Consider the following 23,937-nt stretch of genomic DNA (forward strand, 5'->3'; position numbering starts at 1 on the left):
TTCTTTAGTTTATGTTGCGTGTGCCACATACACACAAAGGAACATGCAGCAGGGCGTGGTTAAAAAAAATCGGAATTGCTTTACGCAAGCGCACAGACGCCCACACGATTGGCTATCCAAGCAACATTTCCCTGTCTGTCCTTCTCGCGTCGGATGATTGGTTGAGAGCATACACTGGGCGGTCCCAATTGCGCAGCCGCAGACCAAGAAGCAGAGCTCTCTCTTTCGAGGGGCGTTCCTCCGCCTTGGCTGTCTGAGTGCGCATGCGTGGTTGTAACGGCCGCAGCCGAAGTGTCAGGAGCTCGGGCTCGGCGTCGGAGCCTCAGGAGGGAAACGGAAGATGGACGAGCTTCAGTCTGCGGAGGAGGTAACGGGGTTTGAGCGGCGTCCTGTCGCGCTCTTTTCCCGCTTTGGGGAGAGCGGAGAGCGGGGTCGGGAGGAAGGCCTAGTCGCGTGGAGTCCCCTCAGGCGTTGCCATGGAGACGCCGCGGGAGGCCCCGCCCCTTTCCCCATTGTGGCTCCGCTCGTCTCCTCGCCCTTCCCTAAAGGCTCCCCAGTAGCCGCATTAATTCATCAGTGTGGATGCCCCCTTTGTCCTCCTTCAGGGGCCATACTGTCTGAAGGGGAGGAGACCGGTAGCACAGGAATCCAGTGGGCCCTCCATGTTCTCAAACCCCATTATATGCAGTAGTGGAGTAAAATGTGGGCTTTTATATCAAATTAGTATGCTTTTTCAACTTTAAATAAATATATGGATGCAGATCTGTGGATATAGAGGGCTGACGGTATATTCAAGCAGCAGCAGAAATGTCTGGGGTTGAAAAAAAACTCTTTTATTTGTTGAATTGGCAAACCCAAACACGTTTGTTCTGTAATCCCCTCCAGTCAAAGGGGCAGACATTCAATACCCATCCGTTTTGAAAGGGAAGAGGAAACCTGGTTTGTAAAAGGCGATGGGGGTTCAGCAGGGTGCATCTACACCAGGCATGGGCAAACTTGGGCCTTCCAGATGTTTTGGACTTCAACTCCCATAATTCCAAAACATCTGGAGGGCCCAAGTTTGCCCATAGGCTGAAGAATTGTGGAGTTGAAGTCCAAAACACCTGGAGGGTCCATGTTTGCCCATAGTGCCTCTCTGGAAGATCTTAAGCTCCGATATGGTTCATACAGAGAGATATGTTCCGACAGGTAAGCTTGGCCAAAACCATTTTGGGCAGTGGTTCTCAACCTGTGGGTCCCCAGGTGTTTTGGCCTACAACTCCCAGAAATCCCAGCCAGTTTACCAGCTGTTAGGATTTCTGGGAGTTGAAGGCTAAAACATCTGGGGACCCACAGGTTGAGAACCACTGGTTTAGGGCTTTATAGGCTAAAGCCAGCACTTTGAATTGTGATCGGTAGCAGGCTGGCAGCCACCGGAGCTGGCATAACGGGGTTGTGTGCTCCCTGTACATTGCTCCAATGAGGAATCTAATATTTTTAATATAATATTATAGTATTTATTCATATCCCACCATTCTTCTGATAGCAGCATCCATGGCAGCTATCAAGATGGTAAAAACAATACCAGCAATCAAAGTATAAATATACAGTTACAGTTTGTAAATTAAAACATTCAATATTAAAATGTGTTGAAACTACCCAAAACAACTTTAAAATCTTCAAAACAGCACCACACAGCCTTAACAACCCAGTTTTCATCCATTTGTAAAGACCTTGGTAGAATATAAATATTTTTATCTGCTGTCCAAAAGACAGCAAGAACGGGGCCATCCTGGCCTCCCTATTTGGGAGCAACCACAGAGACCTTCACCTTTCTTCCCACTAGCAGCTATATGTGATCGCCACAATCAGGTCATGTGTAAGTATAGTTTAAATAATATATAAATACATCCAAGAGTATTAAATGAACCACTGTACTCCTCTCCTCCTTTTTCTTTTTAATGCTATACCTGGTCTGTGGTTGTAGGGGTGTAAGATACATACATGGCTCTTTGAAATTTCTTTCTCTGCAAGAGGTTTACATTGCTGTAACCACTAATATTAAGCAATTGCCCAATTCTCTTAGTTATTGGTAACACTGCTGGTCTGCAATATTTGAGAGGTAATGGTAAAGCATGTATTAACATTGGAGATTTGATTATTTTCCTTGCAACTATATTTTAGCTAATTTTGCACAAAGCAAATTGCACTTTTGGTTTCACATTTTTTTATTTTCTATTTTTAAAGACTGCGTTTATTGTGGATGAAGTAAGCAACATCATAAAAGAGGTAGGACAATGTTTATGACACATTTTATAAGAACATAATCTTGCAGCAAATCTGCATTCAATATTTTTCCCCAACTGTAATTTGGAGAAAAGAAATGCTACTTTTAAATGGTTGAGAGAGCCAGTGTGCTATAGAGATTTGAGTATTGGACTATGATTCTGGACTCCAGGTTTTGAATCCCCATTTGGCCATGGAAACCTGCTGGGTAACCTTGGATATGTCACACTCTCTCAGCCTGAGAGGACGAGAAGGGGTTTGGTTCCGTAACACTCTCTAAAGCGGGGAAAGAGAAAATCAGCTTTAAAGGGAAATCTGGCCTGGAGTCTGGGAACAGGTGGCTGCGGTGTCAATAGGGTCTCCTTTTGACCCTGTTGGGCAGAGGTGAGCATAGAGGACTCCAAAACTTGATACTGTGATATGCTCATATTATATTGTCATAAGTCAGAAATGACTTGCAACAAACAGCACAGCCATGGTGATACTATTAAATTTTAATATTAAGTATACTTCTAGGAGAAATACCCACTTGCCAGTCTGAATCTTTTTGTTAGTACTGACAAGAGCGAGCCCTTTCAGTCAGTGAGATTTACTGATGTGTTGATTCGTCATTCAGCAATTGGTTAACTCTACTCTAGTTGGAACGTACCAACAGAATGCCAGGTGTAATATTTTAACAGACATCATAATGTCCAGTTCTTAAAATATTGATCTTAATTTTGTTTTAAGGAAATCTCACATAGATATCTGCTGTGTCATTTGTCTTAAAGATTTCAGCCTAATCATGTAATTTGCTTTGAAATATTTAGATATGTATTTTTAATTCAAAATATGGCTGGATATAATCTACAGTGTTGTTTCCACAAATTAAAAGAGAGGAGAGCAAAACATGGACATAGATCCATTTATCCCTTTTCCAACTCCCCTTCTGTCTGCAGCTTATTGTGCTATAAGGTTGTTCTTTTCAAAATTGTCCTCTAGATATTTTGGACTTCCAGCTCTCAGAATCCCAAACCCGTCGCTTCTCTAACCTGAAGTCCAAAACATCTGGAAGACTACAAGTTAAGAACCAGTGCTGTAAAATTTTAGTTTAAATATATAACCTGGTTTTTCAATGAAATGTGAAGAGGGTAGGACAAAGCTGGTTTTTGGTCCAGTCTGGGAAGATAGTGCACAGCCTTTTGAAAATGTTATCCAGAGACTTGAGGATTTCTAAATTGATGGGCTTGGGCAAGGGAAAAAGAGAGAACTCTTAAGAATGGGTGAAAGCATCTCCTATGGGCAGAATAACTGTCTGCTAGTGGCCCAGCACCATTAAATATAACCACCTGTGAATGCTCTTTCCCCTATGTTTTCCATTAAGTCCCAAATCAGTAGAGAGCTATAATTCTGTGTTGGTTTCTTTCCATCCACACAGAACTGCATTCATAAAATGTTCTCTCTCTCTGTAATGGTTAAGTGCATCCAATTTAGGACTTTGCTTTATGTAATATGACCTTATCCGTAGTCTAATCTGCAAGCTGTTTAAAGCTACTTGAACTTGAGCAGTGACATCAGTAGGACTGAACTCTGCATTTAGTGTTAGTACTTCAGGTTAAGCTCCACTGCATTCAACTCTAACTTAAAAAAATAAGTTATGAGTTACAGCTGTAGAGTTCATGTGGCTAGAGTTCATGTGGCTAGTAATGTTGCCAAGACACCAGTGTTTTGTTACTAGTCCCCTGTTGCAGCAACTTCCTGGATGATCAATGATAATAGGTGCATACAACAAATATGTTATACATCGAAGAGCATAGAGATAATGCTAATCTTTTACTTTTGGTAACCTGTCAAATTGAAATGACCGTGTAAGAACTCATGCACTCCAAGACTAAACACAATGTACTTGGCAGATATCCCCCCCCCCCCCCCAAGTTTTGTCTGAAAATTCAGTCTACAGAAAAAGTGGAGACGGCAGAATATGATTACATTCAGTGGATACCCACAGTCCCTTGTTCAAAATAAAACAGCTGCAATTTTCTGTTTTTAAAGATAGTGGGAGGACTCTTCTTCCTGTAGCATACGTAGGTAATCTAATAATCCTAATACACAGAAAAACAATTGGTGTGGCTCAATTTAAAGTGCACCCTTCTGCAGTACTGGAGGGAAGATATAATAGTGTACCATATCGTGCATACCTACGTCCCTATGATGCCAAGTCGGTAGAAACTGTGAGACATGTTTTATTGTACTGCTCTTTCTATTGAGACATTCAGCAACACTGTATTAACCCAACTTTACAAAGTATATCAGGGAGACTTGAAAGGTTTTATGTTGATTATTTTTTGGCTGACCAGTCTCCTAAAATCACAGCCAAAGTTGTTGTTTTTTGTTGTTGTTGTTGTTGCAGCAGTAGCTTGCCAATGCAGGATGTTGTCACCGTCTTAAAAGATTCTCAGCTATCCTCATTGCTATTCCGTTGCACAAATGCTTAGTGCTGTTTCTTGGCTGGCATTGCTTCCTAGCACTTGTTTTTTGCAGGTTATGTTTTGATGCCTCTATTTGCGTTTCACTTACCTTGGTGTCTGTTTGTTTTGATTGTGATCATTGACTGAAATAAAACTATTTGTTGTTGTTCAGCATGCCACCTAAATGACAGTCTGTTGATTGGTTTTGGAAGCATGTTTTGTTACCTGGCATCACCTGTGTGGCCTGCATTGCATGACAAAACTTTCATGTAGCAATTCTAACTTTTGACATGAATCAATGCATTATTTTAAAACAGCACTTTGACATTAAAATTCTTCAGGAGGTTGATGGTAAGAGAAATCTATTGTTCTTTGTAGGCCATTGAAGGTACAATAGGTGGAAATGCATATATGCACAGCAAAGTGAACCAATGGACTACAAGTGTGGTAGAGCAAATTCTAAGCCAGCTAACAAAGCTCGGGAAACCATTCAAATACGTTGGTGAGTTGATGCATTTGTTTCCTCCTATGGTTTTGACAAAAATGGGTTCAAGTAACACTGAACATTAAAGCTTAAAATGGCAGAGGTGAGGTAGAAGGGTATGCTTTTCTAGTAACTCCTTTGAAAGTAATGCTTTGATTTTAAAAGGGTATAAAATAAAAGTATACATCCAATTTTACAATTAAAAGCAGAAATAATACAATATGTAGCCTTTTTATAACAGTATTCTTCTCTTTTTACAGTAACTTGTGTGATTATGCAAAAGAATGGTGCTGGACTTCATACAGCAAGCTCTTGCTTCTGGGATAGCTCTGCTGATGGTACAAGAACATTTATATTTTTTAGTTTTTCTAAGTTGTGTGTATAACTGGTAGCAGTCTCCTGTGGAAGTAATCCTCTCTACACACTTGCATTTTGGTTATAAGCTTTAGATTTTCAGCAGATAAAGGTGATCAGAGAGCGAGTGACATATCCCTTTATTACCTCAAGGTGTGGATGATGGACAGCAAGGTGGGAAATATAAGATACGTTATAGAATAAAATTGAGATTTCTCCCAAACAGTGTAGCAATTCTCATTACTGAATGATGTGGTTCAGATTCCATGAATGTAAATTTTGAAAAGTTGGCTTAGTGTTGGGTTAGCTTCGATCTAACTAGAATTGGAACAGGGACAGGATATGCCTGATTGTTGTGCTGTATCCCATTTTTCTGGAATTCCAGCCCAGCCTTTGGGTTTTCTGGAAGCCTATGCCCCCTTTCCCATAATGCCATCATTTGGTGATATCATGGTTTTTGTACAGGTTTTTTCTCTCTTATTTTGAAATTATCCATTAACCCACTAAATCTGCTAATAGCTAGGTTTTAAACTGGTGTGAATTTGGCTTGCCTGCCACTGGACTGTGGCCCCTGTGGACATCCTGAAATGCAGTTCAGCATTCATGATGGATAAAGTTACCCCTCTTTGGTTTAGAGCAGGAAAGAGAATAGTGCTCCCCTCCCCAGCAGGGCACATACTATAAAATGCAAGTTTCAGTTCAAAAATGGAGATATAGCTCTACAGTTTCAGGGTGTTTCAGAAAATACTTTTGTAGATCTGAAAGTAGGCTTTTCCCTCCCAAAAATGGAAAATTCGTCCCCCCCCCCCCCCCCCCCAGAATTTGTTGACATGTATATGTGTACAATGGCACAGTTGGAGCCTAAAGCTGTTTGGAAACCGCTGTGAGTCGCCCTCGGGCTTGAGATTCAGCGGTATACAAGAATAGTAAATAAATAAATAATAATAAATAAAGTCTCAATCGCTACCTAGATCTAGTACAATATAGGATGTGAAAAATACTATATTCACATACTGTTTACGGAATGCAAATTTTTAATTGGCTATAATGTGATTCCCATCTCAACCACTGAAAATTGGCAAATTGATGCTTTTCCATGTCTCAGCTGTTAAGTGGCAGTCTTACCTCCCCTCATCATAGTTATTAATCTCCAAGAAAGAAAAATCCTGCCAGCTTCTCATCTAGCTGCACCAACCCGGGTCAGCTCATTCATAAGGCAATTTCTCAAGTATAGCAAATGTTTCTTTGTTCTCCATGCACCCCTCTCTTTATATTTCGGTAGTAACTCCTGTCAGGGTCTTACTTTTCTTCCCCTGCACATCCTGCCAGTCACCAACCATCACACACTTTTTATTGAGACCCTCTATGGTATGAGGCTCTTAGGATCAGCAGCATTCTCCCCCATTCCAGGAATCAGTGTGTGGAGCATGTTGGTAGGTGAAAAGAGAAAGAGGGATAAGAAGATGGGGAAGAATGAGGGAAATTCTTATGAAGCCAAAATAAAGGCAAAAAAACCACTCATGCAACATGAAGATGCGTAACTTAGCTGCTGCTACTCCTAATCCTGAGTGTCTCTAGCCAAATATTGTGTGTCTGTGCAGCTGCTATGGCAGTGACAGCAGACAGATATGCAGGCAGGCAGAGAAACACATGAAACCCAATTTCATGTTGTTTTCAGGAGTATAAAAGTTGTGATGAGTTAAAGAATTTTGATGAAAGTAAAGGGTTTGGGATTGGTATGTTAACACTTTTCATATAGGTCCTGCCATTTTTAGAGTGTGACCTAAAGGTTCTTCTATTAATGCAATAGTAGCGTTCCTGTTGCATTAATAGAAGAACTTACTGGATTTTTCTTTTGCAATGTGGTCATCTAACGTTGTGCTTTTTCTTTTGGGTAGGAACCTGTACTGTGAGATGGGAGAACAAGACTATGTACTGTATCGTCAGTGCCTTTGGACTTGCAATATGATTGCCTTGGAATTCATCAGCAGTTGTGTCATCACCTCCATTTCATACATCCACTAAAACTGTGAACAGATCTTGTTTTTTAAAATAATTTCTTTCTTCCAGTGAGCAAACGAGAGAGCAATTTTTGTGCTGTTACATAAACACACAATTTTTTCCATATCTAAACCTCTCTCTGTCTTAACACTTTAAAGGACTCTTTCTCAAGGTGCTAAAACCTGAAACTTGCTGCACTTCTTCAGCTTTACTTCAACTGATTTGAGTAAGACTAATTTTCACAATGTAGCTTTGTTTATTAAATTATTGAAGTTCTGGATGTGTGCATGTGTTTCTATCCAATACAAACTCCAGGAGGAAGGTGGGAGGCTAACTTGTGCCATTCCTACTCCAAAGTGAAAGTGACACAGTTATTCCAAGGATCTGTCCAACTCCACCACATTAATTCCCGTGTTTTCAAATCTATTGAAAATTCAGAATTGCCGAGTATTTGGTAAACAGCTGAATCCCATGTTATAAAAGTCCCAATTAAGAGGAGGCAAACGTATATCATAAAATGTCATACCTTAAAGAACTTCCAGCATGAGTAGACAGCACAGCCTTTTTCTGGCAAAAATGTCTGTTTGAGAAAATGGCAATGCTTTATTACAGTGGTTCTCAGCCTGTGGGTCCCTAGGTGTTTTGGCCTACAACGCCCAGAAATCCCAGCCTGTTTACCAGCTGTTAGGATTTCTGGGAGTTGAAGTCCAAAACATCTGGGGACCCACTGCTTTATTAGAACTAATTTTTCTAGTGTATAAAGCAATGGGCAGCATTTAGTGATAATGCAGAATGAAGTAAACGCGAATCAACTGTAAAAGTAAAGGTTTTTCCTGACATTAAGTCTAATCGTGTCCAACTCTGGGTTGTGGTGCTCATCTCCATTTCTAAGCCGAAGAGCCAACGTCCATAGATGCCTCCAAGTTCATGTGGCTGGTATGACTGCATAGAATGCTGTTTCCTTCCCGCTAAAGTGGTACCTATTGCTCTACTCACATTTGCATGTTTTTAAACTGCTAGGTTGGCAGAAGCTGGGGCTAATAGCGGGAGCTCACCCTGCTCCCTGGATTCGAATCGCCAACCTTTTGGTCATCAAGTTCAGCAGTTGAGTAGTTTAACCTGCTGCACCACTACACCACAATGTTCAACTGAAGTTCAGCAGCTTAGCAGTTAAACTCATTGCGCCACCAGGGGGGCCGAGTCAACTGTGGCCGCTAAAAAAGCCAATGAGAGTTTAGGCAATATCAATAAGATTATAGATCTATGCTGCTTTGGTTAGGCCTCATCAGGGATGCTGTGGGTACTGCAATTCAAGAAAGATATTGACAAAATAGAATGTGTTTAGAGGAGGGTGACTAAAATTATAAAGGTCTGGAAACCATGTCCTATGAAAAGTGACTTGGGAATCTGGGTGTGTTTAGCTTGGAAAAAAGAAGACAGAGGGGATATGATAGCTATGTTTAAATGTTTGAAAGGATGTCACATTGAGGAGGGGCAAGCTTGTTTTTGGCTGCTCTGGAGATTAGGACTCAGAGCAATGGATTCAAACTGCAGGGGAAGGGGGAAATTCCACCTAAAAATTAAGAACTTCTTGAGTATAAGAGCTGTTTGGCAATATAATCCAACAGATGCCAGATATGCCATAAATACAGGATGAGAGACTTGCCTGTAGTACCTTTGGAAGTTGAAATGACCAGAGATTTCAAGCACAGCAAAAGGAGCCCTTTCTGTAGCAACAGGGCAGGATATTGGCAACAGTGGGCCTTTCCAGGTATCTGGGTGCCAGCTGCACCAAGCAGTGGTCAAGTCCCTTTCTGCACTCTCCCAGTACTCTATCTTGTTATTGAATAGCACCTGCTCAAATGGTGCTTGGAAGAAGTGAGCCCCAGAGTCATTCTCTCTGAACTGACAGTGTCTCTTCCTGGCTGTCACAGAAAATTCAGCATCATGCCAGTTCCTAACTTCCATATTCCAGAATGAGAACTGTAAAAGTTCTTTGGTTTTATGACTATCCTCCAGTCATATACAAGCCCATGCTTTCATTTTGTATCCTGTACTATAATGTTTCATATTCAATGTAAGACTAAGATGCAATCTTAACTAAATGCTGTTCTGAAGAGATGAAAGATAAAACAGATGAATAAGAATGACAGAACTAAAGCAGCATTTACTTTGTTTTAAAGAGCTATCAAAGTGGTGCACAAACTCTTGAAACATTATTTCTAGTGTATGTTGTATTTTGGCCCCATTTTCTATAGACATTTTAACCATTTACTTGGTTTTCTTTCCTCCGGTACTATCAACTTTGCATTACACATTCCTGTGCATGTCTCCTGACTCACCTATGCCTCAATTCTCACTAGTTATGATGCAAATCCACATAATGTGCCTGCAGGTAACAGACCAGTGCTGGTGAAAACAAGTGTCACGATGCAAAGTTATATCCTAAAAATCTGAGGGTTAGGGCATATTTTGAGTGGCTTTTTTCTGGGGAAGATCTATTCCATTCCATAGACTCCCTTCCCCATGAAAGGTATATTGCAAAAGAGAGTAATAATCACTCTATTGTGAAGTGACAGATTAATTTATACATGCAAACAAGGAAAATGCACATATGATGCTATTTATCTGCAGGAAATGATGCAACTGATGTGGGTACAGAGTCTCAATATAAAACTTTTATTATGTTGAACACAATAATTTGTTATGAACATGTTGAGCACAATGACTTTATTATATGCAGCATCTCAAAAGCATTTCAAAACCCAATTATGTACTAAAAGTAAATATTAATTTTGCTCTTTGATTGTAGTTCAGGGTATGTTATAACCAATGTTGCCCATTGGTATCATAATTACAAACAGCATTTCCCCTGAAGCATGAAGATGACACATTAGGATAAACCATACTGAGAAGCAAAACTGTATCAGGAACATCCCGTTTGAAAATGCTCTAGCCATATTTTGGTGTAAAATATTTTCTAGGGATTTACTTCTTTTTACATCTATTTACAAGTATCAGGTTCAGTCATACTGTGATGTCAGGACTTCTTCATATTAATTATGCGCACAATAGAAAAATAGGGTTACAAAACGTAACATAAAGAACTATACCATTTAATCCAACAACTTTTTTTGCTCAGTCACCAGTCTAAAATATTGTCATTTGAAGGCCACAAGATTTTGCCCTTTATGTAGGAGTAATCCCACTGAACTTGCTTCCAAGTTAGCCTGCCAAGGATCAGACTATGACTGTCATGCTTAAAGCAAAATTTAGGGTTTTTTCCCCTCAATTGTTCTATCTTGTTATAAAACTGTTATAATCTGTTAACAATCATACAGTTCTACTGGGTTACATTTAGAGGCCAGATTAAATTATTAATGAAAAGATTCTAGATTTTGGTTTTTAAATTAAAAAAAAAATCATTTGTTTCAATTGTCATCACAGACAAATCTGATTGGCTAGATGGCAGCTATGATACTGAACTCCTTCATTACATTATCCTGACTGAGCCAGGAACAAAGAGGCAGCAGGCACAAAGAGAAGGACACTAAAGCAACAGGAGGAGCTCCTACAAGACAAAACTAGTGGCAATGACCAGGATTGTTATAAGATGAATATTCATATTGCCTTTAGGCCATTGATTTTCATCAAAATGTCTAGTTTCTATTAAAAATCTGAAACCGAGAACGTTCAGTACAACTGACCATTCTTAGGTTTACTGGAATTGAGAATGCCTTTCCGTTAATTCAAGACTTTGGTCAACTTCAGAGATAACAATTCCGATTTTCATATCATTTTATCCATACAGGTTTAATGATAAAATCGCAATGAGAATACAAATGTGAACATGATTATATCAGGAACAAAGAGAAATAGGTATAAATTAGAAATACACCTCAGCACATCAAACAGCAAGAACAATGCTCCTGTTTTTTTAGAGGCGTCTTGCATTCATGAAACATTAAGCAATGGCCTTTTGTGTTGACATGTTTAACAAATTGGCAACATCAATAAAACATTTTCTTCCCATAAAAAGCTTTCTGAACTAAAATGCAGCTTATTCACCTATACTTCAAGGATTCCTTCCTTGTAGAAAAAGGTACACAATTTGAGCATTGTCTTTCAAACCTTTCAAGAACCCAATCTAGAAAATGAATTTCAAGATGAAATGTACAATAAAATAATTTTATAAATTTTAGTTTTTTGGCACAAAATACTGCTATATGAGCAATATAATGAAGCCAGAGTTAAGCACATTGAAATTTCATTGACTTAATGGGAAATAACTAAGCAGGTTTTAAAATTCCTCTGCAAAAATCAATATACCTTAACCAGCTTAAAAAAATTGTACTTATAATTAATTGAGAGACATTTAATAAGGAAATGAATTCAGCAATCCATTCATTTTCTGTAGACATAAACGAGGGAAAAACAACCTGGAATGTCAAGCAAAATCAAATTTTTAAAAAACTTAGAAAAACAAAGACAACAATTTGAAGGAATGCATACATCAATGGCAAGCAGCACGATTTTTTACACATGATTACCAAGAGTAAACATAAAGTAGTAAAAAAGACTTGGAAAAAATACATAATTTTCCCAGTTCTTTTTGTAACACATTTGAATATATACTCTTCTTTTTTGGCTTTAATTTACTGTAAAAAACAACAACAATAGGTTAACTGTATACTAGCACTCTAATATGTTAAACACCACAGAACAAAGGTAGCTGAAATGATTTTAGCCCAACATCAGTCTTTCAGCCAAAGTGATGTTTCAAACTGAGCTGATCGTAACATTAAAGATTTAGGGCTTCCGATATGCAACAACACATTGTCATAGCTTTAGGACCAGTGTAGACAAAAACTAGCAAAAATGAAGTAAACCTTCATAATATATTAGTTGCCTCATGATATCACTTATTACATACTTTTGTTTGTGGGATCCAAAGTTAAGCACGCACCATCTTGTGGGCATGCTCAGCCTTTTCCCCTTTGAACTCAGTTGGGAGTCCACTTGTCCCATGCCTTCCATTTGAACAAAGGCAAGAACTTCCTAACCACGTATAACCTTCTGTCTGTCTACAACTTGTGACTTGAACGCAGAATGAAATGTGGAGTAGTCTGTTTTGCTGCTTGAGTGCAATATTTGAAAGGAACAGACATAAATTTGCAATCATTCAAGTGTGAACAGCAGAAATGAACTTTTACATTCACCCTTCTTAAGATCTTGGTGGATTTCATCTCACCTTGTAGTATAACTCATGAATAAGAAGTGCGGTTTTGAAATCACAGAGATATTTTTGTGAGGTATGTGGAAACTACCGAGTAAAGTTAATCCTCTGTGATACTGATTCACAGGATCTGTTTGGAACCAAGGCCACCAAGACGGGAGACAAGAGACATGCCCAACAAATGGTGACTGACAACACCATTTTTGTAAGCCTTGTCATGTTCAGTAGTGTAAAATGCAAGCACAGTCGAGAAAAGAATGTATCCACACAAGAACAGCAGCCTTTTAAAGCATGTCTGGAGTGGGGGTTGGGGAGCTCAAATCAAAGTTTGCTTCAAAGCAGAATCCAAAAAGGCTCAGATTTAATTTTGACACAACTCTGAGCAAACTCAGTGCTACTATACAGATCCTTCACCATGCCATTCCATTGCAGGAAAGTGAAGAGCAACTGGCTCCCATTGTACTCATGCACTGTGACGAACCTTACACATTACAGTCAGCACATGGGACTGCCATCATGCAAAGACTATTTCAAGCACCTTCCACATGTTCCCTTCACCCAGGGAGTCATTCCCAGCACACTGACCAAAAGATTACTGTGCAATTTGTACCTTCATTTGCCAATGCAAAAATTAGCCTAACAAAATGACAAAACAACAATTTTTGGATCTTGCTCCCTTAAATGAAGTTCCACTTACATACATGACTTAAGTACTAATCCAACACACATTATGAGCTTGCTTCTATGCCACTGGTTCTTAATGGCAAGAGTACTATATCTATATTGGGGGGGGGGGGGATTATAAAACTGTGTGTGTAAGGTACAATTGTTCCCTTTCATTAAAAAACTAGCCTATAAAAATCTGCATGTACAGAATATACTTAGGTAACAAGGCTATGTTTTTACTAAGATATTCAGTATAATGATTTAATTTAAATATTTTAAGAAAAAGAATCTTGGAACAATTCTCTTGCTCAGATTATTTTGAGTGATTATATTATTATTATTTATTTTATATATACATACATTAGTCTCAGAAAAGACTGAACCACTGTTCACTGCTCACAAACTCGGGAAAAATATAGCTTACTTCATGAACCTAAGTCACAGCAAAGTATAATCACAATTGTGATTCTTACCTGTCAGCTCTCCCTCATTGAAATAAGATCTCCATCTCTAGGCAGGTTTGTGATCTGAATATTTTTTTACTCTGTTTCCTCCTCTATCCCACCCAGTTTCCAGCTAAAAGGGCATATTCTTGAATATGACTTCCAGGATAATGGTTGTGAAGCAACTATGAAACTCATGTGATCATGGATCAGAATGAACTATTAACCTCAAGGCCTCTTGGGCTGAAGAATCTGGTGGCATCCTACACATGTCTTTTTCTTTTGTACAGTTAGTGCTTTTGGGTTTCATAAAACCACAAAATATGTTTTATAAAATCTAAAACTCTCCCTCCTACACACATTTAACTTTGAAATTTGTAAACACAGAAGGAGAAACAGGAAGTATTTCCACAGAAGAATAGCCTTGGTTAACTGTAGACATGGCAGAAACACAGGAAAAATCAACACTGCTTCTACTTTTCATACAGAAGGTCACTTTAATGGAAACTTTAATCGCTGTCCGATTCTTCCTTGAATTTCGCTCTGATAGCTTGGCCATTCTGAAGAGGCATTTCTTCATAATCACTCCTGTTTGGAAACATGTTTATTTGAAAACAGTGCAACATAAGAAGCAACTTAAGAAGTATGACCCAAATTCTCTTTGGTGGTTAAAAATGTGTAATCTTGTGTTACGCATTTATGACTGTTACATATTTATGTTCCCTATACATAAACCCAGTATGGTGTAGTCATTTCAACATTATACTACAAATCGGGAAGCTGGGTTTTGAATTCCCACTCAGCCACTGGGTGATCTTGGGCTTTCCTCTATTAGCCTTAGAGCAGTGGTTCTCAACCAGTAAGTCCCCAGCTGTTTTGACCTACAACTCCTAGAAATCTCAGCCAGTTTACCAGCTGTTGGAATTTCTGAGAGTTGAAAGCCAAAACATCTGGGACCCATAGGTTAAGAACCACTGTCTTAGAGAAAAGCAAAGGCAAATTCTCTCTGAACAAATCTTGCCATGGTAGTATCTAGGGTCACCATAAATTAGAAAACAGCTCATGTACAGACACAAAAGGGACTGCGAGTGTCCCCATTCTCCAAGTTCTGAGCAGCAGGTACCCATCAATCAAGAAGTGGCTTAGTGAGAGTCCCCAACACACACCATGCACAATCTCTAGCACAAGGGGAAATGCAAATACCACCCCTTAACAATCATACTTTCATCACTCACAAGTTTTTCAGACCTTGTCCAAGAATGGGATCCTAAATCATTGTAATAATGTAGCACAAAATGATCTAAAGCAGTGTTTCTCATCCTTCCTAATGCCGTGACCCCTTAATCCAGTTCCTCATGTTGTGGTGACCCCCAACTATAACATTATTTTCATTGCTACTTCATAACTGTAATTTTGCTACTGTTATGTATTGAAATGTAAATACCTGACATGCAGCATGTATTTTCATTCACTGGACCAAATTGAGCACAAATATCCGTTACGTGGGGTTGGGGGAGAGAATTGATTTTGTCATTTGAGAGTTGTAGTTGCTGCGATTTATAGTTCACCTACAATCAAAGAACATTCTGAACTCCACCAACGATGGAATTGAACCAAACTTGGCACACATGACCCAGAGAAAATACTGAAAGGGTTTGGTGGTTATTGACCTTGAGTTTGGGAGTTATAGTTCACCAACCTCCAGAGAGCACTGTGGGCTCAAACAATAATGGATCTGGAGCAAATATTGGCACATATACTCAATATGCCCAAATGTGAACAGTGGTAGAATTTGGGGAAAATAGAGCTTGACATTTGGGAGTTGAAGTTGCTGGGATTTATAGTTCACCTAAAATCACAGAGCATTCTGAACCCCATCAGCAAGGGAATTGGGCCAAGCTTCCCATGCAGAACCCCCACAACCAACAGAAAAATACTATGTTTTCTGATGGTCTTTGGCGACCCCTCTGACATCCCCTCGTGACCCCCCCAGGGGTCCCGACCCACAAGTTGAGAAACGCTGATCCAAAGTAAAGAACTGCCAGACTTAAGTAGGACTCACCAAGGGACGTAAGTGTAGCAGGACTACTAGGAAAAGTGTGAGGAAATACCAATAAAATAATAAAATATATTAATTGATGTCAAATGCATCAGAAGAAGAAGGGTATCCAAAACAAGAGAATCAATAAAATGGAAGATGAACAGAAATGTTAGCAAGGTTAAGTTTCAAAATGCTTATGGGCTAGTCATGAATTCAATAAGAGACTCAAGGTAATTAAAAGTAGAAGGGTGGATATATAATTATATTTTAAGGGAGCAGAAAGTAAGAAGGAAAGATGTCAAAAATTAATGTGAAAAATAATAGACTCAGATACTGTAGAATGTACACCGCAAGTAAGAAAAGGCAGTGTAAAAGGATTTTTTTAAAGGAAGGAAGATATTAGAAATTAAAAGGTTCCTTTCAGAAACCAGATACCTTGCTCAAATGAGGTAGACACGAAGGAATACAAAATGACGCAACGGAAATGCAAGCCTGCAATTAGGAAGGGAAAATGGGTTTTTGAAGACCACAGCTCCTCACCTCCTTAATCCATCACTCCTTAATTGCATTAAGATCAGCAATTAAGAAATCTTTAAATAAATTACGAGCAGGAAGTAAAGTAGGAAGGCAGTAAGACAGCTTGATGACAATGGAATGAGAGGGGTAGTAAACAAGATTACAAAGGATAAATGAATTCTTTGCATCTCTCTTCAGAAAATATATGGCAGATGCTCAAATCATTTTGAGAGGAGAGGACAAGGCACTAATGAAAATTGTGGTGACAAGAAAACTGTGGTGACAAGACAAGACATTTCAGATCTTCATGACAAATTAGAAATAGAAATCACCAGGTTCCAGATGGCATCAACCCAAGAAGCTGAAGAAGTTAAATGTGGAATTACAGATCATCTAAAATACACAACATGTTTGTTATATTTCATGATGTCTCTGCATCAGTGGACTGGAGAGTGGCCACCATGATGCTACCTTTGAAAGGATCCTGGAGGTGGATTATGTAAAACCAATTTTAAAAGGGGTACTGGTGAGAGTTGAGAAATTACATAACAGTTAATTTAATGCGTGTTCAGGTAAACTGGTGGCGAATGCAATAAAATGCTAAACTCTTAAGCAAATAGCAGAGTAAGATCTGCTACAAAAGGAACAACATTAATTCTGGAATGTCTTGTTTACTAAACTTGCAAATAGTATGGACAAGGTAAATGAACACTATTTACTTGGATGGCCAAAAGATTTTTGGCAAAGTCCCTCATCAAATTTTGTTGGCAATAGGTGGGAGGAGAGGTCTTCTTGTGGATCAGAAACTGGATAAAGAACAAGAAGAGTATTCATTTTTTCACAATGGAGGAAGATGAGAAGAGGAGTCCCTTAGGGATGTCCGGGAACTGTGATTTTGAACTTATTCATAAATGATTTAGGCCCCATCCAAACTGACCATTTAAAGGCCAAACAACAACGAATTGCCACAAAAATGTCAACGAAAGTCCTTAGTATGCATCAGTGCTTTGTAGTTTGGGTGTAATCATCATCCAGGCTTCAAAGTGGTTTCAGGATTTCCTATGTAATAATCTGCACTGCAAAACCACATTTTTCAGCACTGGTTTGGAACTGCATTAAATTGCCTGTATAGATAGGGCCTTTAATTAAGATTATGCAGGGAAATGGACACGTTTTCTAATGACATTAAATAATTTGGGAGTAAAACCAGATTGAAGAGCTCCAAGAGGACCTCTTCAAACTGAAGGAATGGACACCTCAATGGCAAATAAGATTCAGCTTCAGGCAAATTTAAAAGATGCATAATGAAACAAAAATTGATGTTTCTCCCATAAGTGAGTAAGATCTAAGCAGTTACTCACTCACAAGAAAGGGAGTTTTGTGTTGTTGAACATTGTATGAACCAGACACACTTTTAGTCTGATCCGGCATGGTTTTTCTGGTGTTCTTGTGACATGAGAACAAAATGGAGATCACAGATGAGCCAATATATCTCAACAGTAAAAAAAATAATAGAATTATAGAGTTGGAAAAGAACTCATAGGCCATCCAATCCAATCTCCTGCCAAGAAGCAGGAAAATCACATTCAAAACAAAACACATTCTCAGTTCAGTCTCCTTCACAAGGGTTGTTTGAAACATAAAATGAGATGCAGGACCACCATGAATGAAAAATATAATAAACTAAACTGACACTATCTCACCCTTACCACCACCACCATTTTCTCAATCTTAATCACAAAATATAGCCATAGCAGTCTCCTGATGTTTCAAACTGGCAGAAAATTTACAATGTGGAAACAATTCAACATCCTTGCTTGCGGGTTTCTTTCACTTAAAGATCAGTGAAACTATTGTTAACAATACTTACCCATAAATCACGTCATCATCTGAATCATTCAGCATGGAAAACGCAGGATTGTCTTTCAACTGAGACTCTGAAAGAGATTGCAGGGCGGGGTCCATTTTTAAAGATACAGCACTCCTCATTGGGGTGAAAATACATAAAGTATATCAAAGCCTTTTAAATATATTCCTCTTCTTCGTTGTCATATATCTGTCCCATTTAGTGAACACCCCAAACCCTGTTTATTGCAACTTTTTTTCCTGTAGCTTATTATTAGAGGTATACACAAAGTAAAACATGAACAAATTCCTGAAATAAAAACCAAAACACTTTGTTATCAGCTCCTTCATAAATTTTATGGGCTAACTTCCAACCTTTAAATTGTCCTTGACTTCAATGCAAAAGGGCCTTTTCAGTGGCTATGGAAGTTCCTTCTCCCAAAGGCAAGACCAAGACAGTACTCATTATTTTTCCACAAACAGGTAAAACACTTTTTATATTTCTACAGTAGTTACTTTTTAATCTAACTAAATTGCATCATTAATTTCCCCCCAATCATTATATGACTTTTAATTAACAAAATCTTGTTAGGAAAACAAAATCAATCCAGATAGCTATGTACAACTTTTCGAATTTGGAATTTCAAAGCTCTAACTCCAATCCATTTTAGTACATGAGGAAACCTGTACAGACTATGTGCCAAAAGGTTATCTAATCATGAAGCTAATTTTCCACACTCTGAGGTTTTGGTGCCCTTGGGCCAGTCTAGACCTAAGAAAAGTCTCTCTTTTTTTGTTTGTTTTTTACAATGGGAAATGACCTGGATCAATTTTTGGTTCATAACCTGTTGTTAGAAAAAGACTTCACCTGGAATTGAAATTGAGAGAGAGAGGCACTGAAAGAGCCTTGAGTGGCTGCATGTAGGCTGAAGGTCACACTTTTTAAATTACTGTCTTATGTGTTTCATGTCTAAAGTTCAAAAAATGGGAAAAGCATGTTGCTGCATTCTTTAGTTTACAAATAGGTAGGCAATAAAAGAAATGATGTCAAAATGGATGACCGCCCTGCAAGGCAGTTCCAATTTTGCTATATTTTTCAGGCTTGTCCCTTTGTAAGCCACCCTGAGTCCCTTCTGGGAGATGGAGGTGGGATGTAAAAATAAAGTTACTTACTATATGGAAAGGCACCCAGTAGGGATAAAAAGGCTAATGGTGGAATACTTCCTACAATGAGATACTATTTTTCACAACATAACTTGGCAAGAAGAAAGAATCAAGTTTAGCTTACCATACAGGGCATTTTTTGACGGAGAATACACAAAGGCTAAAGTGTATAGATAGAAGTTCAGTAGCCCGTAAAAGGACAAGAATTCTGCAGGTAATAATAGTCAAGGATATAACAGTATGTTTCACCTTTGACCCTTCACCAACCAAATTATATTTTCTGAGCTTAAAAATTACTCTGGGTACTGCACGGACCCCCTTGGAAAAGTAGTCCCCTTCATAATATTATGGTATATCCACTGTCTACCTTGCAAATGAAGATTACATTGATCTAACCTACACAAACATATGAACCCACCTGTTCACAAAGATCTATGGAGGTTTCCATGCCTCTCTTTCCCTCACTATCCAAGTTGTCTAAAGCTGGGATAGGAGGAGGAGGTCTTTTCACTGCCTGCCCCGTGGCATCAGACGCCCCTTCCTTTACCAGCTGGTTTCCTGAAGGATTTCAATTAATAACGTACTGTCCCAGTTTCAACCTCTTTGACATGGCACTTTTTGAAGGGTTTTTATTCGTCTCTTGTTTGCTTTAAAGAGTCTATCATTATGTCATAATCCACAGTATCTATTACAACAACTTGAACTGACATTTTACTTCGTGTGAACAGAGGCAAAAAATACAAACTCTAGGGAAAACTGACTATGGGATTTCTAAATTTAAAATGCAGACACTCATGCAAAATTCCTCATTTTGTCCTGTCCACCACCCCCCTCCCCCGACACACACACACAGTTTGATTAAAGTAACAGGATATCACAGTCAAAGGATATAATTATGATAATGAGTTGAGAGTTCAACAAAGTTGTCCTGTAGAACTTGTGCTCCAAAACGCAAATAAAGTATAGCAATGCTGTAAAGAGAAGGGGAGGCAAGAAAAAGGGACAAGAAATAAAGGATCACACTATACTTCATAATTATTTTTTCAAATCAAACACATTTCACAAAAAAATATTAAAGTTCTGTGTTACACACTATTTTGTTTCCTAGTTTCCTGATTTGCATTTGTAAATCACCCAAGACCATATGCTAGTTGTTGATATATAACTTTAAACAATATTAGGTTGCTGTGAGTTTCCAGGCTGTATGGCCACTAAGAGAATATCTGTAAAAGTATGTTTCCCTTCCCAAAAACGTGTCATTAACTGAGGATATGGTACAACATACTGTGCATTTATATTATTTTTGTATTCTGAAATGAAAACCCCAAATGTATGGCTCTACTTTCAATTACCACCTTCTATCCAGTAACCCCAAAGGACATACTGGGTGTGTGACCTTTGGGGTCTAATTTAATACTTGATATACCTCCCCTCTCATATCTTCTGAAGAAAAGCTGCAAATTACATAACCTTAAGAGTGTTACTAACCACTTCCTTCTCTACATTATTTTGTAAACACCAAAAAATACTGCTGAAAGACCTTTGTTTTTTTGCCCATTTTGATCACCCGTCTCCAAATTGGTCTCACAAAGGTCAGCTACCATATTATGGACATTATTTATAATCTTTCATCCTTGAATTCAGCTTGCTGAAAATGTAGGATCTTACCTAAAGACAAGCACAACAAATGTCAGTGCAGTCAAGAATTTCAACCTGAGATCTGAGGAAAAGGGAGAGAGAGAAAGAAGTTATCTGAATGTGACACTATGAGTGGGTAAATCTTGATTTCTCCAATGCTGCACAATGAAGTCATGTAGCTATTTGTTGTGTGTCATTGCAGATTTTGCACACTTGGGCTGTGTGCCAAATCAGCAATGTTGCTACTTTTATTTAAAAAAGAAAAGTTTCACAACAGAAATGTTGCACAGCAAAAATGTTATGCAAAATCAGCAATGTTGTAACAAAATAATGTAGGGATAAAATTTAGTTGGCCCAAATTTCCTTTCCTTCCACATAACATTTGATTTACTTGGCTTTCAAACCATCAAAGGCTGCATCTCGAACACTGCATCATGTTGCTTGATGATGTGCAATTCAGTTCTGTGTCTTCCCCAAGGTACAAAGAGAACTACAATGTAATTGAGTGAAAGGTCTGTTCCCCAGTCCCACTCCCACCTTGGGAAACTGTGTAGATTTCTGTTCAAAGTACATTAAAAAGACAGTTGCAAATGTTCTGCTGGAAATTTGAGCAGATTTTCACATTCTTGTGTAGATGTCAAAAACTGCGCAGTTCTCAAAAACTACACCGTTGTGCCAGGAATGTGCTGTTTCTTCCCACTTAAGTTTCTTGCAGGGTTTGAAATTCCATCTGGAAATTGACAAACTTCATTCCATCCCCAAGTGAGTGAACAATCTGTCAGGACAACTCCACAAAAGCAGTAACAGGCACAAAACTGAGCTTACCAACATAGGGCAGGTTACGAAGTTCTGAGCAGGCTCTGATGACCAGGAACAAAAGGTACAAAATGTACACAATTGCTACCACAAGGAAGAAGATTTTCATTCCCTGTAACAAAGACGGTGTACTAATATTACCCTGATGTCACTAAACATAATAATAATAATAATAATAATAATAATAATAATAATAAAAACTTTATTTATATACCGCTTTATTTATATACCACCTTTTCCACAGGCAACATAAAACATACAGAGTAGCCATTAAAACATAAACATAATCTGTTAACAAAATCCTATACATTAAAACAAACCAATTTCATAACCACTGTGCAAATGCCCCAGGTTGAAAGGGCTGATCAGAGTTCCTAAAGAAGTAATGAAGCCAGGGGAACGAGTAAAGTGCAGGGCGTGCAACTGATTTCTGCCCAGGGAAGGGCCTGGGGCTACTTTTCCCAGGGCCTTCTTGCAATTTTGAAGGCCAGAAACCAGTGTCATGATATGGAGAAGGAATGAGGGAACGAACAAGGTGCTAGTTGGGCTTTTACTAGAGGTCGAGGGCATTGGTCCTGGGGCATCAGACCTGGGATTAGTCCTTATCAAAGGCCTGATGAAACCACCGGAAAGAGGAGCGTGATGGGACCTGTCTTAGTTCCCTAGGAAGGGCATTCCAGAAGTGAAGGGCCACCACCAAGAAAGCCCTCTCCCTCATCCCCAACAACCGTGCTTGAGACAGTGGCAGGAGTAAGAGCAGGGCCTCCCCAGTAGATCTTTCATACTGGCTCATAAGGAGAAATGCATTCATGGAGATTTGTCCCAATTCCTACCTCTCTGCACTATACACTGAGGCCACTGTTTCTAGAGACAGTTTCATCTGCTTTCAGAAATTCTGTATTGCACAATCAGGAAGAAGAAAGCCTAATGTTCTATGTCAGCTTTCTTTGACCTTCTTCCCTCCAGGAGTACTAGGGTCCAAACTCCATTATTCCCAGGATCCAGTGACTTGACATATGCACACAACCAGAGTGCACACAGAACCCTGTGCTCCCTCATGAAGAGAGGATAGCATTTAGAGCTAAAACAGCTCTTCATCATTGCTGTCAGTTGCAATGAAACAAATCAATGAAAGCAGATCAAATAACATCAAAGATTATTTATTATTACTTTTGGAATGTACACAAGCCACACACACTTCAATATGCAACCAGCAATGCCACACAGAGATAGATCAGTCCTAGTTTACATGCAGAAAACTATATTACTCCTCAAAGGACTTGTTAGCCAAGCAAACTATATTCGGCCTCTCCTTGATCAAAGCATTGACATTTCCAAAATGGAGAGAACAGCTTGGATTCAAATGTGTATACACTCAGAAACTTGCTCATGAAACTGGATTCTCTTAACTCACTTCCTATCACCTTCCAAAATTCAGCACATGGCATGGTTCCATTTTGCAATGGTGTGACTATGAATTCAAGTCATTCTATGTATATGCTTACACTTAATCCCAGTCCTCTTAATGAAGACTGTCAGCTAGGCCCAGGATAAGGGGCTCCCCCTCATGTTCCTTTGAGAGGCAGACTTGGTTCGCAGACAGTTACCTTGTTTTTAAACTCTGGCATGTCTCATCACACATAGAAGTCATAAACAGTAATATATTCAATGCTGATTATATCTATAAACAATAACGCACTCTGAGCTATAAAGCATGTTAGAAGTCTAATAATAAATATTTTCAATATTCAAATAACCTCATCTTACACTGTTACCTATGTTTTTTCTCTTACTTTTTCATTTCTGTGAATATCATCATCCCCTGCCCTGCATTTTTTCCCCACAGCATTGTTAAAATGTTTTCATTTTACCTCAAAAATTGCATTTGAGATTAACCATATGGCATATATATTTTGCAAGAGCTGGTTAACCAAAGAACTTCACAAAGATCAGCGATTTTTCCTTTTCAAACCTATGAGCCTCCTGACTAGCCCAGAAATATGCATGAATCAGGGCAATCT

The 23,937-nt window shown here is 38.8% G+C and overlaps 2 protein-coding genes across 4 annotated transcripts in view; one reads left to right on the top strand and one right to left on the bottom strand.

Moving 5' to 3' along the window:
• Nucleotides 1–215: 215 nt before the first annotated feature.
• Nucleotides 216–7,827, top strand: DYNLT1 (dynein light chain Tctex-type 1). 2 transcript variants are annotated; one of them, XM_060753655.2, is made up of 5 exons: nt 219–367; nt 2,227–2,268; nt 5,091–5,214; nt 5,457–5,534; nt 7,449–7,827. In XM_060753655.2, exons 1-5 carry the CDS (start codon nt 341–343, stop codon nt 7,517–7,519), a joined length of 342 nt encoding a protein of 113 aa, XP_060609638.1. In that variant the 5' UTR covers nt 219–340; the 3' UTR covers nt 7,520–7,827. The 2 variants fall into 2 exon arrangements, with proteins under 2 accessions (XP_060609639.1, XP_060609638.1); XM_060753656.2 differs by lacking the exon at nt 2,227–2,268 and having other exon boundaries at nt 216–367.
• A 2,387-nt stretch (nt 7,828–10,214) lies between these two features.
• Nucleotides 10,215–23,937, bottom strand: part of TMEM181 (transmembrane protein 181) — a 40,408-nt gene continuing 26,685 nt past the window's right edge. For both annotated transcript variants that reach the window (XM_060753653.2, XM_060753654.2), the window contains exons 12-17: nt 21,926–22,028; nt 21,131–21,182; nt 20,354–20,433; nt 19,587–19,676; nt 18,324–18,390; nt 10,215–14,484 (exon numbers count right to left, since the gene is read on the bottom strand). In XM_060753653.2, coding sequence (XP_060609636.2) covers nt 14,406–14,484; nt 18,324–18,390; nt 19,587–19,676; nt 20,354–20,433; nt 21,131–21,182; nt 21,926–22,028 — 471 coding nt within the window. In that variant the 3' untranslated portion in view covers nt 10,215–14,405. The remainder of the gene's footprint in view (nt 14,485–18,323; nt 18,391–19,586; nt 19,677–20,353; nt 20,434–21,130; nt 21,183–21,925; nt 22,029–23,937) is intronic.

Source organism: Anolis sagrei, chromosome 1, assembly GCF_037176765.1.
Source record: "Anolis sagrei isolate rAnoSag1 chromosome 1, rAnoSag1.mat, whole genome shotgun sequence".
Classification (NCBI taxonomy): Eukaryota; Metazoa; Chordata; class Lepidosauria; order Squamata; family Dactyloidae; genus Anolis; species Anolis sagrei.

Coding starts and splice junctions, on each gene's coding strand:
- DYNLT1 (XM_060753655.2), top strand. CDS start 341: ATGGACGAGCTTCAGTCTGCGGAGGAG. Junction 5,215..5,456: donor GAAACCATTCAAATACGTTG/GTGAGTTGATGC, acceptor CTCTTTTTACAG/TAACTTGTGTGATTATGCAA. Junction 5,535..7,448: donor CTGGGATAGCTCTGCTGATG/GTACAAGAACAT, acceptor TCTTTTGGGTAG/GAACCTGTACTGTGAGATGG.